This window comes from Bufo gargarizans, chromosome 2 (genome assembly GCF_014858855.1).
Source record: "Bufo gargarizans isolate SCDJY-AF-19 chromosome 2, ASM1485885v1, whole genome shotgun sequence".
In the NCBI taxonomy this organism is placed as follows: Eukaryota; Metazoa; Chordata; class Amphibia; order Anura; family Bufonidae; genus Bufo; species Bufo gargarizans.
The window spans coordinates 404867406-404884100 of NC_058081.1; the positions used below are offsets into that span (position 1 = coordinate 404867406).

General features: G+C 39.2%; 1 protein-coding gene across 1 annotated transcript; it reads right to left on the bottom strand.

The window, feature by feature from the left end:
* Window positions 1-2236: 2236 nt before the first annotated feature.
* LOC122925934 (probable ATP-dependent RNA helicase DDX4) lies at window positions 2237-11923 on the bottom strand. The gene is made up of 7 exons (XM_044277277.1): window positions 11876-11923; window positions 10610-10802; window positions 9440-9712; window positions 7390-7555; window positions 4729-5287; window positions 2918-3337; window positions 2237-2609 (listed from the first exon to the last, which is right to left on the bottom strand). The coding sequence occupies exons 1-7, from the start codon at window positions 11921-11923 to the stop codon at window positions 2409-2411; spliced, it is 1860 nt and encodes a 619-aa protein (XP_044133212.1). The 3' UTR covers window positions 2237-2408.
* Between the last annotated feature and the right edge of the window lie 4772 nt (window positions 11924-16695).

Here is a 16695-nt window from a genome sequence, read left to right on the forward strand (position 1 = left end):
CCCTTGACATCTTTTTTATCAAATCTCCCCCCCTCCACTCTGGTGTCACCATTGTTAGAGCTGCGTAGGTGAGACCTGTTGGATCGCTATTATGACATAGCTTAAAATGCCTTGAGACAGTGTGATTTTCATAGCTTTTACGGATATTTGCTATATGCTCTGAAATCCTTGTCTTAAGGCACCTTTTTGTACGGCCAATATATTGCTTTCTGCAAGGACAAGTTAACAGATATATTATATTTTTACTGTTACATGTCAGAAAAGTTTTGATTTCATACACATATCCATTACTGGGTGAGGAAACTTTAACTGTCTTTCTTTGAAAGTTTGTTATTTTGCAGTTTGGACAAGTTCTGCATCTGAAAAAGCCCTCAAAACATAGCCATTGTTTATCCTTTTTTTTTGGAGTTATTTTTAGATGTTTTTATCGTAGGTGCAATTTTTGAACCTAGATTGTTGGCACGAGTATAAATTATTTTTGGTTTTGTCGGCATCAATGGTCCTATGATTTTATCTTTCTGCAGAAATGACCAGTGTTTAACAATGATGGTTTCAATCTTTTTGTACTGGGTGTTAAAGGGCAGAATTATCTGTAACTCCCCACATGTCATACCATCACTACTTAATGCAACTGGTTTCTCTGCAAAAAAATCTCGTCGATCTAAATTTTTTACTTTATTCAGGGCTTTTTCGATGCAGTCATTTGGGTAATCTTTTTCGACAAACTGCTGCTTAAGTATTTCGGCCTCATTTTCGAATATCTCATTCTTCGTACAATTCCTCTTGAGGCGCCTGAATTGGCTTGTTGGTACATTAAGCAGCCACCTTGGGAGGTGGCAGCTTGAATGTAAGATAAAATTGTTCCTGGCTGTAGATTTATAATAAGTGCTACAGCTCAGTTTATCCCTATCAACATCAATCTTCAGATCTAGAAATTCAATCCCTGTTTTACTCAGGTTCGCTGTAAACTGAAGGTTCTGATCATTTAGATTGATGTTCGACAGGAAGGAACCCAACGCCAAATCCGTGCCTCTCCAGATAAAAATCACGTCATCTATGTACCGCTTCCAGAGCACCAGATCCGCACCCAGTATTGGCTGAATATATTCATCCTCCCAATTCGCCATAAAAAGATTTGCGTAGCTGGGTGCGAACCTGGTGCCCATCGCGGTACCAGATTCCTGTAAAAAGAATTCTGTGTTAAAAGCAAAATAATTGTGCTTCAATATAAAATTCACTGCTTCTAAAATATATTCTATTTGTGCTACTTTAAAATGACCACTCTTGTCAAGTTGAGATCTCAATGCCGCAAGTCCCTGATCATGCCTGATGGATGTATAAAGGGATCGGACATCGGGAGTCCCCAATGTCCAATTCTCTTCTACCATTAATTCCTCCAGTATTTTTACTACCTGTGTGGTATCTTTTAGATAAAATTTTGTTTTTTTAACTACCGGTTGCAATTGGCGATCCACATATTGGGAAAGGTTGGCTGTGAGGGAATTAATCCCCGAAATTATAGGGCGGCCAGGGGGATTAGTAAGGCTTTTGTGTATCTTCGGCAGATAGTAAAATACAGGAAGTCTACACTGTGTACTTAATATAAAATTAGCCTCACTTTCTAGTAGAATGTTTCCCCTTATACCTTTTTCAAATAATTGTTTCAATTGCGGATAAAAATCATTAGTAGGATCAGCCCTTAATTTAGTATATACATTTGTGTCCAACAGTTGTCTCTGGCATTCTCTATTATAGTCATCAGTATTTAGGATTACTATCGCACCGCCCTTATCGGCAGGGCGTATAGTAATCCCATCATCATTGCTGCAATCTCCTGATTGGAGAGATTCGATTTTTTATTGTTCTTTGTACCTCCTAAAATTCTAATAATAATAACTGAATACTGAAGACAATTTTACTATGCAATATTGTATTATTGAGGTTGAAATTTGGATCACAGTATGGATAATTTGATACTTTTTTTAATCTAAAGATACTTTTTCAAAAGTATAAATAAATTTTTTGTTAAAATTTGGTTGATACTCTATATATATTTATACATTTTGAATGTAGATTTGTATTTTGTAATCTAAAGCTTTGTTCAATAATACATTTGAAAGGTAATAGTGTGTTCACACAAAGGTTAATTAATGTGCGTTAAACAATAATTTTCTATTATAAATTACGGTCTTTTTTTTTTCAAAGTAAAGAAAACTTTAATTTTGTGCTCTAAAGTTTTCAGAGCAGCCATTTACAATGAACCAAAATAAGTAAATTTCCTAACGGCAAATTACTACCTTAAATACTGGAGTGCGATAAACAAAATTCTCATTTTTACAAACATACAACATATTGTTTCATGTAAAACTGAATCTGTAAGAATGTCTCATCTGCTTAACCACGTCCGACTAGCCCCAATCTTCGTCCTCCTCCGCTGCCGCCCGCGCTGCAGGTTGTGAAATGCCAGCATTGCTGTAACCGTTGTCCTCCTGGAAGTCACCTCTCTTCCTGCTATCCACTGAAGCAAATTTGCTTGGCTGTGAACTAAAGGTTGGCATGCCATGGGCACTGAACGCCATCTCTTCAAGCCAAGCAGGTACTGTCACGAACTATGGATCCGATTGCTCCGGATCCCACAGCTGTGACCTAGTGGTCTGTGACGGAGTCTGCGCACACACAGAGATCTCACGTGACCGGGGTATATCTTAAAGGACAGGATGAGCTGGGCCTGGTATAGCCTTTATGACCTTTTATAGCCGGCATCACAGAGTAGTGGTAATAAACGTGTCCATCTATATCATAGGTGACCCAGGCTTCAGGCTTCAGGAAGATGAGAGTTCACAGTTTTTTTACATATGCCAGAAGCATATAAGATGGCTACCCAGAGGAATTATGTATGTATGCCGGCACAAGGTACCTCCTGGTGAGCATCGGTTAAAACTTTCACTAGTCCACAGACAATTTTTTGCTCGTCATCACCAATCTTATTAAAAAAAGAAATGGCTTTTCCAGTGTTGCCACAGCGTCCAGTTCGGCCGATCCTGTGAACATATTCATCAACATCGCCAGGGATGTCAAAATTTATCACATGAAGGACGTTCTCGATATCTAATCCTCTGGCAGCAACAGACGTGGCAACAATCACAGGACACTGTCCAGAGCGGAAGTCGCCCAGAGCTTTCTCCCGCTCTCTTTGCTCTCTGTCCCCGTGAATGCTTGTAAAGGGGATTTTTTCTTGACAAAGAAATGTTGCAATTAAATCCGCCATCTTTTTGGTTTTCACAAAATCCATTGTGCGCTCATGGCCTATGAGTTGTAAAAGTTCCAGCAGTTTAGCCTGTGACGAACTGCGACCACCGCGGCCACAATACGTCATGAAACCGTAACAGCGCCCCTAGTGGTCAATCCGCAAACAGGACTCCCAGCCACTTTCAGCACACCGACAGTCTAACTTGAGTCCGTACAGTTGATAGGCTGAAAGTGCAGGGAGTGGACTGCCGATTGACCGCAAGTAAGCGTGTGTGCGACCGGACCGGAACCACACACAGGGTAGTTTAACTGCCACCACCTTGCAATTTATGGGAGCAAGGAACCCACTATCTAGATAACAGAACCGAGTAGCTTTCTCTTCGGAGAGGCTAGGGTAAGTTTTTGCAGTGTTTGAAAACAGGCATATGGCTAGAGAAATGACTTGGAGGTCATTTATTATATATCTATATACAATACAAATTATCACGATGCACAGTAATTATAACACAATAATCAAGGAAAGTATAGTCCAATGAACAAAAGGGAGAAAAGAAAGAAAATACTTAGTTTCCGCAGAAAAGATGTCCGTTGGTGAAATAGTCCGTTGCAGGGATAAAGTCCAAGAAGCCTTTGTCCAGTGTAATATGCCTACAGCCCACGGGTTCTCTGGCTGAGGCCCTCTTCAGGTGTTGTTAAAAGTGGAGAACTCCTTTAGCAGATTCTAGGTCTTTGTTATAAAGGGTCCAAGAATCAAGGCGGGGAATTGAGAGTCCGCCTGCTGGGCAGGCTGTTTCCCTGAGATGAATGCCAGTCCTGAAATATGGTATGAGCCATATCTCGGGATGTCTCCGCTGTACACAAGTAACAAGCACACATTCACATTCCCCACAAAATATGGAGTCCAGGGATACCAAATATGACTATTATAACTAGTTCTCTGATGAGGTAACACCATAACTTTATCTGGGCATCTCCTAGAGTTATATTTGCCATATGTACATGTCCAGTGAATTCTGAGTGACACGATGATGTAATTTTTACGTCCGTAAGATGCATGGTCTCACTTAAAAAGGTAAAAATCATATCTCAGATTCATGTGTCAATCTAGGAACCTTGGTGCCGGCCTGTCTGAATCAAGCTATCTTACCAACCCCTTATGGCAGCAACACCAAATGTTTCCCCCCAGGTGTATTCTTCACACCTAGCTGTGATATATCTGCAGAAAGGAAGTTCTTTTGACAACCTAAGAAAACCAGCTGTAATTGCGTTATCTGCTGGGCATCTATTGACTGACTTGAACAAAAGGGCTATGTTGTTCTCTGGGTAAACAGAAGGAGACGCTCTGAGTAATCAAATTGTAGGTTCTGGGGCCTAGGGAAATAATTCATTTTTAATAGACCTACTGATCAATAAGGGAGAGTAATATTGATAATATTGGGAGGACGGTTCAATATTCTAGCGGATCATCCGTGACATAGCCCTCTTTCCATACTCTTCCACTTCAATTATCTGCTGTTCGACATCACTGCACGCGCCACCAACTGGTCCGACAACCACGAACAGATAATCTGGCTTCAAAATCTCTCTAGCAAGATTTTGTATGGGTGTAGGGAACATGGCACTGAACATTAAAGTTTGCCTTTCTTCTCTTTTTGGCATTCCTTGACTTGACAACAATTTTCTTACATCTTCCATAAAGCCCATGTCCAGCATACGATCAGCTTCATACAGAACAAGGTATTTCACTTGGCTCAACCCAATCTTCTCCTTGTTAATAACGTCCAGTAACCTCCCAGGTGTCGCACAAAGGATGTTGCAGCCTTGAAATATCTGGCGCAGTGAATTAGATGTTTGTGTTCCTCCATAGATTACAACTGGACGAACGACAGTTCCGTATGCAAATTTCCAAGCATCTAGGTAAATCTGATTAATCAGCTCTCTGGTAGGAACAACAAATATGGCTTCTGGTTCCTGAAGATCTTTAAACTGACTCGCTGCAACCCCAATTTTCATCATACGAGCCAAGATGGGCAACAGTCTTTTTTTTTTGATAAATGATTTATTGTACAATGTTATATTGGCCTTTTCAATAAAATATAATAATAATGAACTGTTATAATTTTTTGATCTAGATAGTTTATTTTATTAGGACAACATTGTATATGTAAGCGATGAATACACATGCTGTACTTGGGGGTTCAATCTGTTTTTTTATACTTTTATAATCGGTCTTCCACATCCCCATCTGTTAAAAAATTTTGTCTGCTGAAATATAATAACTTGACACTCTCTAGTACTGCTTAGCTATGCCAAACTTTGTGTAGTAATTAGAATACTACTTTAACTTACCTACTGCATGCTGATCTTGGCCTGATACTTCAGAATTCTGTGTAGTCATTATACTCCACCATTAGCATTGACTTCTTCTATTGTCCTGATCATTGAGAGTTATGTGTAGGCCGTATAATCCACTGTTAATATCTAGCTACTGCGGATTCTGCTGCTGTCTGTTCTGATCATGGCGAGTTAGCATTCAGCCTTTTGAGAATACACATTACCTGCTGCAGCCTGTCCTGCTGAATTAGGATGAGATTATACTCGACCGTTAAAGGGATTCTGTCACCTCCCCTCAGCCAAAAAACGATTTAAAAGCAGCCATGCAGCACAGCTTACCTGGATTAGGCTGTGCTGTTTTATCTTGAAATCCGTCCAGCAGTTACTTCAAAAAACGACTTTGATCAATAAGGAAATGCGTCCCGAAGGTGCCCAGAGGGGCGTTTTTTTCTTCCTAGTGAGCCCAGTACCGCCCCTCTTTCAGTGCCCAGCCCGCCTTCCTTGTATTTTCTAACTGCCGCCCCCAGCCTGCCACAGCCTCCCCTCCCTCTCCTCCCCCTCCCTCACGCCGAACGAAGTCTCGCACAGGCGCAGTACCCACTGAGGGCTGCGCCTGTGCGATCATCAGGAGACTGAGGGCGGCAGCTTCATCTTCGTCACTGGGCATGCGCCGAGCCCAGTGACGTCCGATGCTCGCTCTTCCCTCAGTCAGCAGGGAAGAGCGAGCATCGGACGTCACTGGGCTCGGCGCATGCCCAGTGACGAAGATGAAGCTGCCGCCCTCAGTCTCCTGATGATCGCACAGGCGCAGCCCTCAGTGGGTACTGCGCCTGTGCGAGACTTCGTTCGGCGTGAGGGAGGGGGAGGAGAGGGAGGGGAGGCTGTGGCAGGCTGGGGGCGGCAGTTAGAAAATACAAGGAAGGCGGGCTGGGCACTGAAAGAGGGGCGGTACTGGGCTCACTAGGAAGAAAAAAACGCCCCTCTGGGCACCTTCGGGACGCATTTCCTTATTGATCAAAGTCGTTTTTTGAAGTAACTGCTGGACGGATTTCAAGATAAAACAGCACAGCCTAATCCAGGTAAGCTGTGCTGCATGGCTGCTTTTAAATCGTTTTTTGGCTGAGGGGAGGTGACAGAATCCCTTTAATATCTACCAGCTGCAGATGCTGTCTGTCATGATCATACAGAGTTATGTCAAGCTAGTTGTTTGTCCTTTGTAGCTATGTGAAGTCCTTATACAACACCATCAGCTGTCCTGATAAAGTTGATTTTTCAATTTACTAATCAACCTTCAATGTTAACTTTACCAACTGCTGCTGTCCAAATGAAGCTGACTTGTATGCCTCAGAATATAACGTTAGCTATAACTGCTGCTGCTGTCCTGATCAAGTTGATTTGTTATGTATATACCTCATAATAAAACACTATAAATACCTGCTGCTCCTGCTGCTGTACATTTAAAGGTGACTTGTAGCCCTCAGAATACTATAGCTTTACCTGCTGCTGCTGCTGTCTTGATCAAGTTGATTTGTTATGTATATGCCTCATAATACAACACTACCTTCTGCTGCTGTCATAAAAAAACATATTTATGTGTAGGCCTTATACTACACTATTAAGATGTACCTACTGCTGTTGTCTGTCCGAACCCTGCTGACTTTCAACGTGGACTAAAGGCTCCTTTACTGATAAGTCTGCAGTTAAAATTATACAAAAACATAACCTTATAGAAAAATAAGTATGGAATCAATATAACTTAAGAAAACTTTTTTAATAAAAAAAATATTAGAATAAAATTAAGGGAACTTTTGCAGTTCTTCCTGCAGGCTTGCAAGCTCCTTCAGGTCCTCTCCATATTGGCATTCAAATTCCTGCAGCATTCTTTGGGATTTTTGAATGAGGGCTCTTAATTGCCTGATTTTCCCATGCCTCTTTTGCATTAGAGCAATTTTTGCAGAAATTTTCTTGATTACTGTTATGAAAACACAAGAGATAAATATATCAATTAACAATAAGTCATTTATTGAATTTTGTGTAGTATGTAGTTAAGTGCAGATAATTTGAGTGTCATTTTTAAAGTATACCATAATAAATGTAGTTTATTATGGTATATTTAAATTATTATTTAGTGACATTATTATTTAGTGACATTTAGTGACATTTTAGTAGTTTTATTTAGTAGATTATTTAGTGACATTTTAGTAGTTTTAAATTAAATTTGTTGTGTTATATAATATTAGTTTATGTAGATTAAAGAGTTATTGTGCATGTCTGTTGTTTGATATTACTGTGGTTTTTGTTGTCCCATTATTATTGTTACTTTTATGATCTTCATCACCTGCTATATAATTGTAGGGTGCAGTGTTTCATGACTTTCAAAATTGCTCCGTACTATTTTTGTGCCAAATATAAAATATTTGCCCTGGGGACAAAATGGCTCATTAACCGTGGTCTAATAGCTGATCTACTAGTCCAGAGCAGCTAGCCAATTATATAAAATAAGGCCTTTTCAGGTATTTGTCAAACACCTGCTGTCTAGATCTCTCCTATTGGACGTATTTCAAAGACATAAGCATTGCTGCTACGTAGCTGAAGGGGGGGGGGGGGGTAAGTAGGTGTCATGTGGAGGTGACAAATGCTAAAAAAGACTGTACGACAGCACCTGTTGCCTTAGAGGTGAAGCAGGGGACACCAGTGTTTTGTTCCCCTGCAAGCGCTGATATTGGCTGTTACAACTCTACAGCCAATTAAATAAATTAACATATGTGGTGGTGTTCAGGTGAATTATATGCTAAAAGTGGAACTAAATGTGGGGTGCATTTAGTCCTGTAACCACATATTTAATAAAAAAAATGTGTGTAAATTCATTTTTTTTTTTGTCAATTTGAACGTTTTTTTTTAGAAGACAATCATTGGCTCATTATGTAAAATTGCGGATTGATCTAATTGCTTAGCATATTCATTGAGGGGTGTAGTTTGCCTAATGAAATCACTTTGTTTTGTTTTCAACTCTAGGGTCACATAAGGGTGTCTTCTCTTAACATGCGACATAGCTCCCAATTACCATTAATTTAAATCCTTTAGCCTAAAGCCATATTGTGCTCCTTGCAGTCTGAAGCCTGCTGTGCGACCAAAGTTAAGGGTTTTGTGCACAACTGTTTGTAAATATACATATTGTTTGTAATACGTTTAAGATTTTTTATGATTTAAACACTACAATGTTTTCAAATAAAATAGTTTGTAATTTATAATTTGTTCAAATTATTTTAATTTTTTTAACATTTTAATAGATTACCGTTGGACAATTAAATCGTTAACAGACTTTATAGGATAAATTTGGATTAAATAGAGGGTGTGTGGTTTCTGAAATGGGGTAATTTATTTGTCGCTGACACTATGTAGGCCTCAAAAAGTGACTGCATAACCAAACTGTTATTGAATTATATTTCTGTTAATAAATTATATAAACATGATATATGCATATGGTGATTGTAAACTTATACATTTATTTAATCTTTATTAATCTATATTGTAGCATCAATTGAAATTTTTATTATGATTATATAATTTTATTTCTAATATTTTTTTAGATTAGTTACTTTTTTAACAAAGATGCCATTACAATTTTGACTAAATTTTACTACTGTCATGAAGTACAATGTGTAACGATAAGATAGAACTATGCCCGTGAACAGTAAACTCGTTTTAAAGTTATTAGCACAAACATAGATACCGTTTAATATTTAAGAAAAATGTTTAATTAGCTTTAAAGTAGAAATGGGCATGGGGTACTGAGGGTTAATGTTTCTAAATATGTGATGTATACATAATTACAATGATGTGTGCACATATTTACCCTCCTGGTGTGGGGTGGTAACCAACGCCTCATCCTCTTCTTCAAGAGCTGGGGTGGCGATCTCCTCCTCAGCAGGAGCTGGGCCAGATGTTTTTGGCCCTTGAGAGGGTCCGGGCTCGTCAGACACCTCCACAACAATCCCCACATCAGGTGGGTTGGTGGCACCTCGAGGACTGTGGGAGGGGCCCGCCTGCTCATCCTCCTCTGTGGAGACCTCCACTACATCCAAATCCGCCGTGGTTAGACGGCGGCAGACCGTTGGCGCTGGAAGCCCTGAAATCACACAACATTTGGATTTAGGCTCAATGTAAACATCCGTAATGTCTTTTTCATATCCACCCACACAAAAAGAAAAAAGGACACCGGCAATGTGCGTGACGCATTTTGAAGACCGCACGTCAATGTCAATAATATAATATGACTATTCTTGGCCTCAATTGAGGACAATAATACAAGGATTATTAATAAATATCATCAGAAATACAGCAAAAAGTATTTGTTAGAAGGTGTAAATATTATATTTAATGTTCACGTTATAAGATCGGATTGTATTGCGATTGTGTGTGGGGTCTGATCAATCGGACATTGGCCAGCTGAGCTGATATGTACCTGTCTAGGGTACTTATTACAACAATGATGAATATCTAATCAGACGTCATAAAAGACGAAGTTATATTTAGTGCAAAAATATATTCGTTCTTTTTTTTTTTTTAAGAACTGAAATGTGGACCCAGAAGTGCGGGTCCGCTTTTCTGGAGACGGGACGCACATCGTGCGGCCCCCTTAGAGATGAATGGGTCCTCAAGTCAGTTCAGAAAAATAAATTATGAAATTGAGCACTTGTGAATCGGGTCTTGGCTGTCATTCACGTAGCGGATGTCACGCACGGCATCTGCTTGTGTGAAACAGCCCTAATACAGATTGATGATTGCTGTTTATCTAGATATACACACACACACACACATATATTTATTATTATGTGTGTGTGTGTGCAAAGTACAAAATCATCCGGTTACATCATACATCACTACCGCGCTGTGTGGATAAATATATATATATATATACACTCACAGCGCAATAGAGATATATGAGGTAAAGGGATGAATTGCTATGTTTCACAACAGGTAAAAATAAGTAATAATTTGTAACGGGTGATAAAAAAAAAAGTACCAGGGCAGACTCTCTGACTGAGCTCTTTGACCCAGTCCAGGTGCCTCCTTTTCAGGTCAGACCACTTTTTAACAATTTGCATTTCGCCGTCGGTCCGTCCAAATTTTTTTTGTAAGGCCTTGACGACCCCCACGACAATAGCCCTCTTCTCGGCCTGCTTCCGGGTCCGGTCATAACCCTTCTTCAACATGCTCTGCAGGATAAAGATGCAAACATGTATTACAAAATTTAGGAAATACAAGGATTATTAATAAATATCATCCAAAACACAGCAAAAAGTATTTGTTAGAAGGTGGAAATATTATATTTAATGTTCACATTATAAGATCGGATTGTATTGCGATTGTATGTGGGTGGGGTCTGAGCAATCGGATATTGGCCAGCTGAGCTGATATGTACCTGTCTAGTGAAGCGACGGTACGATATGGGGTGCACCCTGGGTAACGCTAAATGAACCAGCAAATAATGGCAGGAAGAAATTTTTAATTTTTCTCCAGACCAATAAGACATGGGGCCAGATTTATCATTAGCTCAAGTCAGAATAATGGAGTGCAAAACGCTAAAACTGCGCACAAATTTGCGAGTTTCTCCTGCTCTGCACTATGCTCGCCAGTTTTATGAAAGTGGGCGTGTTTTCTTATGTAGATGAATCTCTAGACACATTTACTATTGGGACTATTTAAAAAGTTGCAAAAAAAAATGCGCTAGTTCACTCCAGTGAGGACCATGCTTATCTTATGAGAGTTTTTAATAGAACATGCAACTTTTTCGTAAGGACGTGCGACTTTTGTAAAGCTGCTTACTGACGGATAAACTGCTACCGTAAAAAGGGATGATCATAAATCTGAATTGGCTAAAACTGACTTTAGACATTTGTGAAAGTGGAGTGAGCTGTCAGAGTAATGATAAATCTGGCACTATGTGTTTGTGTGTGGTATGCAGTGTGTGGTATGCAGTGTGTGGTATGCAGTGTGTGGCAGGAAAATGTATATGCAATGTGCATGATATTTCTTTGCTGTCCATACATACATACATACATACATACATCTTACAAAGTGCTGTGATGTCAAAACAATACTTATTACAACGATGATGATTATCTAATCAGACATGATTAAAAATAAAGTTATATTTAGTGCGCAGATATATGCGCATAACTGCGCATGCGCGAATATGTAAACATACTATTGCTTAATAATTACTATAATATACAGATATGGTGCGAACATGCATTCAAAATGTTATGACATGAAGTGTTGTACTTACGGTTAGCAGGAGTTCATCCTCTTCGTCATGGAATCTTGTGCCCACCATTTTCTCTTGTCAGGAGTTGAAGATTCACTCTTAAAATGGAGTTGACGTACTCGCACAACCTCAACACACTGCGCGCGCACAACCTCAACACACTGACTTAGGTGGTGTATGTAGCGAATAAACGAATAGAGAGAATAAGCGAATATATCGAATAGGCAAATTATCTAACAGGCAGCGGTTGGGCGAATATTTGAAAAATGCTATTGATTGACCCTGACGTACTCGCGATAAACCACGCCTATAATGCGCGCGCACGTGCGCGCGAACAATCTCATCACACTTCATATTTTAGGTGGTTATGTAGCGAATAAATGAATATAGCGAATAGGCAAATTATCTAACAGCCAGCTAATAGGCGAATTTTTGAAAAATGCTATTAACCCTAGTTAGTTAAAATATACCATCGGAACTGAGTTTTCACGAACGTACGGAAAACTTAGATCCGATGGTATATTTTAACAACACAGTGAAGTGACGCTTGTCGGGTTAGAGTGTTAAATGTATCGCATAATATGTATTATGCGATGCAAAAATTCGAATTATCGCATATGTGAAATAATAACGAATTCGAATATTCGCAAATATTTTACGAATATTCTTTCGAATATTCGCGAAATTTCGTGAATTCGAATATGGGACATGCCGCTCAACACTAATAATCACTTGATCTTTTCTATACGGTGAATGCCTTATTTTTAGGGGCCTTGGAGGAATTCAACACCTGTGATGACCAAATGTTATCATATTTCCCCTATTATGATTTGGGGTTTATTCAAGAGGGGGGGGGGTTTCATTAGCAATGTTTTTAATCCAATTTTATATTTTTAGTTCTTTTAAACATATGTATTTGACATATATTTGCACTGGCCTGCAGTAGAATTGATATCCAATGACCATCTAATATACCTCCAGCCACATAATCACTTGATCTTTTCTGCATGGTGAATGCATCATTTATGAGGCCTGTAATCTAACTGGCCAACATTAAAATAGTCATATGGTGACCACCTAATGTACCTCCAGCCACATCATCACTGTACAGTGAATGCCTAATGTTTGGGGCCTGTACTACAGTGGGCTACAGTTAAATTTTCATCTATTGACCGCATAATGTACCTTGAGCCACATCATCACTTGTTCTTTTATGTCAGGTGAATGCCTAATTTTTAGGGCCCGTACTCCCGTGGCCTAAAAGAAAATCTGTCTAGGCTCCAGCAGGGCACATTTTTGGGAATTTCCCTTTAAGACGCCAAAAAATGGCCAATAATTAAAATACATATTTTTTTGTGGGAACCTTTGTTATTGATCCCCCTCTTGTATGTCACTGTCCATGTATGTCACTTGTATGTCACTGTCCCTCTTGTATGACCTGAAGGTTTTCCAAGTTTGCCTGCGATTAAAGTGAATGGGGCCCGCCGCAAACTTGCAGTTCGCGAACATTTGATTGCGTTAAATATACTCATGCATCTATATCCATTTTTACTTATGTGGCGATTTCATAGCTCTAAAACTCTTTAGAATTCAGAATGCAAATAGCTGCCCAAGAACCCCATGCAATAAAGTACAAAAAAAAAAGGTTCATCTAACGTGTACTAAGGCCTAGCAGAGTCATAACATTTAAAAGAGAGAACCACAATTTAAGACAGGGACAAGTGATGGTAAGAATTTTTACAGTATGTTCACACACATTGGATACCCTGCAGATTTTCTGTTACAGAACTTTACCAAATTTCATCCGCATGTTATGGAAAAAAATCCACAGTGGACACTAACCTGCTGTATAGCTATTAAATCTGCAAGCTGACAATTTTTGCTTCCCATTTTCATTGTGAATTTCAACCCTTAAGGCCTCATGCACACGGCCGTTTTATTTTAAGGTCCGCAAAAACGGGGTCCGTAGGTCCGTGATCCGTGACCGTTTTTTCGTCCGTGGGTCTTCCTTGTTTTTTGGAGGATCCACAGACATGAAAAATGAAAAAAAAAATCTAAGTCAAGTTTGCCATTGAAATGATAGGAAAAAACGGACACGGATCACAGACACGGATCACGGACACGGATGCCAATCTTGTGTGCATCCGTGATTTTTCACGGACCCATTGACTTGAATGGGTCCGTGAACCGTTGGCCGTGAAAAAAATAGGACAGATCACGGATATTTTTTTCACGGCCAGGAAACACGGATCACGGATGCGGCTGCCAAACGGTGCATTTTCCGATTTTTCCACGGACCCATTGAAAGTCAATGGGTCTATGAAAAAAAACGGAAAACGGCACAACGGCCACGGATGCACACAATGGTCGTGTGCATGAGGCCTAACTCTCATGCACACAAACGTAAGGGCTCCATGCCCATATTGCAGACCACAAATGGCGAGTCTGCAATTATACAAGCATTATCTGTGTACATCTGTGCTGCAGATGCGGACCCATTGACGTGAATCCGAAGCCCACAGAAACACTACAAAGCACTTATATGTTTATATGGGCTTTCGTGTCTGTGCCTACGTACAGCAAAAGATAAAGCATGTCCTATCTTTGGCCGTATCTTGTTGATCACAGACCTATTCAAGTTAAAGGCATGCACAGCACAGAGTGCACAAAGCTGGTGCAAATGCATTGCGGACCTCTATTTTCGGTCTGCAGCATGGGTGTGGAGCCCTTATGTTCATGGGCATGAGCCCTTATACTTAATATGGTGAAATCAGCAGGTACTGTAACCAGCCCAGGAATTCAGCTAGTAGTTTGATTATGTTGGGACAAGATGGAGGACCTGGGTGGTACAATTAGCAATGGGGCTGTTCCTTGGGCTCTTTTTAAGTAATTTCCATATGAATTATAAAACCTTTACAGGGGCTAAGTGTATAAAAAAATGGACAATAGAGGTATGTTTGGTATACTGTACATACATGTCAACTGCAGGGTACTAAGAACAGTTTAATTTGTGGATTTGTGGTGACAGAGTTACTTTAAATGTTTGGAAAATCTCTCCCCTCAGTCTCAAAATATTTACCCAAAGAAATCTGAATAAATTCTGATTCTACAAAATTAGAATTTTTTCCAAAATTTGGGTTGAATTTCAATTCTAATGGATTCACTCATGTATAGTCATTGTAATCATATATGTGCTATATACACACAGATGCAAATATGTCCTCTTTTTAATAAACAAAAGTATACATTTGCAACCCTTACTTACTCCCACTGAAGGTATTAACCAGTTTTCCACATTTAACCTTTATTCTCCATTTGCAAGTGTGAGATTGTATTCTAAGGACTGAAACAGATTACAAACTATACAGCAAATTATTATTTCAGTTTGATTTTTCCACCCCAATAAGATCAGTGGTCTTTCTTGCCTTTTAATCTTGCCTAATAAAAAGAAGTGACTGCAATTTGGGGTCTGCACTACTGGAAAGGATTTTTGTTGCTAGGCTTTGACAATATCAAGTTGATGTTTGTAGCAGTATTATCTCTGCAAGAACTGTATATGCATGCAGATGAGGGCAGAGCTTATTTAGCAAAGGACAGCATTCTTTTAGTCTTTTGATCTTGTGCCCACTGGGAAACTAGAGGCAATGCCATAACTAATTCACTGAGTTCCTTTTGTACCCATAGTTTCACTTAAACAGCAGTTTGTTATTGCAAGTTAAGATGATTTTCCTGCGACAAGCACATTTGCTGCAGTTTATCATTCTTAAGAATGCTGTTCAGCACTTGTATCTCTTAGCTTACCGGACGGTTCATTGTGCATGTTTCTTGCTTGTTTAGTGACCATCTAATGCCTGCAATTCACCAATCTAACCTTTCTAAATAAAATATCAAGGTAATACATTTGGGTGAACCCTTCAGACTGATGTGCTTTATTTATAATGTTGTACAACAGGATGCATCTCCCAGAATCTCAAATGAAGCTAGTAGATAACTACCAAAAAAGCCTGTCTGCTAAGACATTTTTGTCCAAAACAGACACAAATATTCTAACTTAGTATAGTCTCCCACGGTATTGGAAAAGCCAAATGAAGGCAGACAAAGTTGCCCATACATAATCTTAGGAAGTTATTACTACTGTTTTGGTTAATTTACTGTGGATTTTAGACACAACAACCATTGCATAACATTTGTAGAAATTATAAATTGTCTAGCTTATCATAAATATAACTGTTATGAACAATGAAATCTGTTTGAAAAATTGATGTTTCCAGGAGCTTAGTGTGAATTTTCTTCATCAGAACACATTTTAATCCAACTGAAGGTATAGCTTTAATATTCTGAATATGGAAGCTATACTAGCTGCAATGCCTCTTCAAAATATGTGATACATCTACAGGTCCTTCTAAAAAAATTAGCATATTGTGATAAAGTTAATTATTTTCTGTAATGTACTGATAAACATTAGACTTTCATATATTTTAGATTCATTAGACACAACTGAAGTAGTTCAAGCCTTTTATTGTTTTAATATTGATGATTTTGGCATACAGCTCATGAAAACCCAAAACTCCTATCTAAAAAAATTAGCATATTTCATCCGACCAATAAATGAAAAGTGTTTTTAATACAAAAAAAGTCAACCTTCAAATAATTATGTTCAGTTATGCACTCAATACTTGGTCGGGAATACTTTTGCAGAAATGACTGCTTCAATGCGGCGTGGCATGGAGGCAATCAGCCTGTGGCACTGCTGAGGTGTTATGGAGGCCCAGGATGCTTCGATAGCGGCCTTAAGCTCATCCAGAGTGTTGGGTCTTGCGTCTCTCAACTTTTTCTTCCCA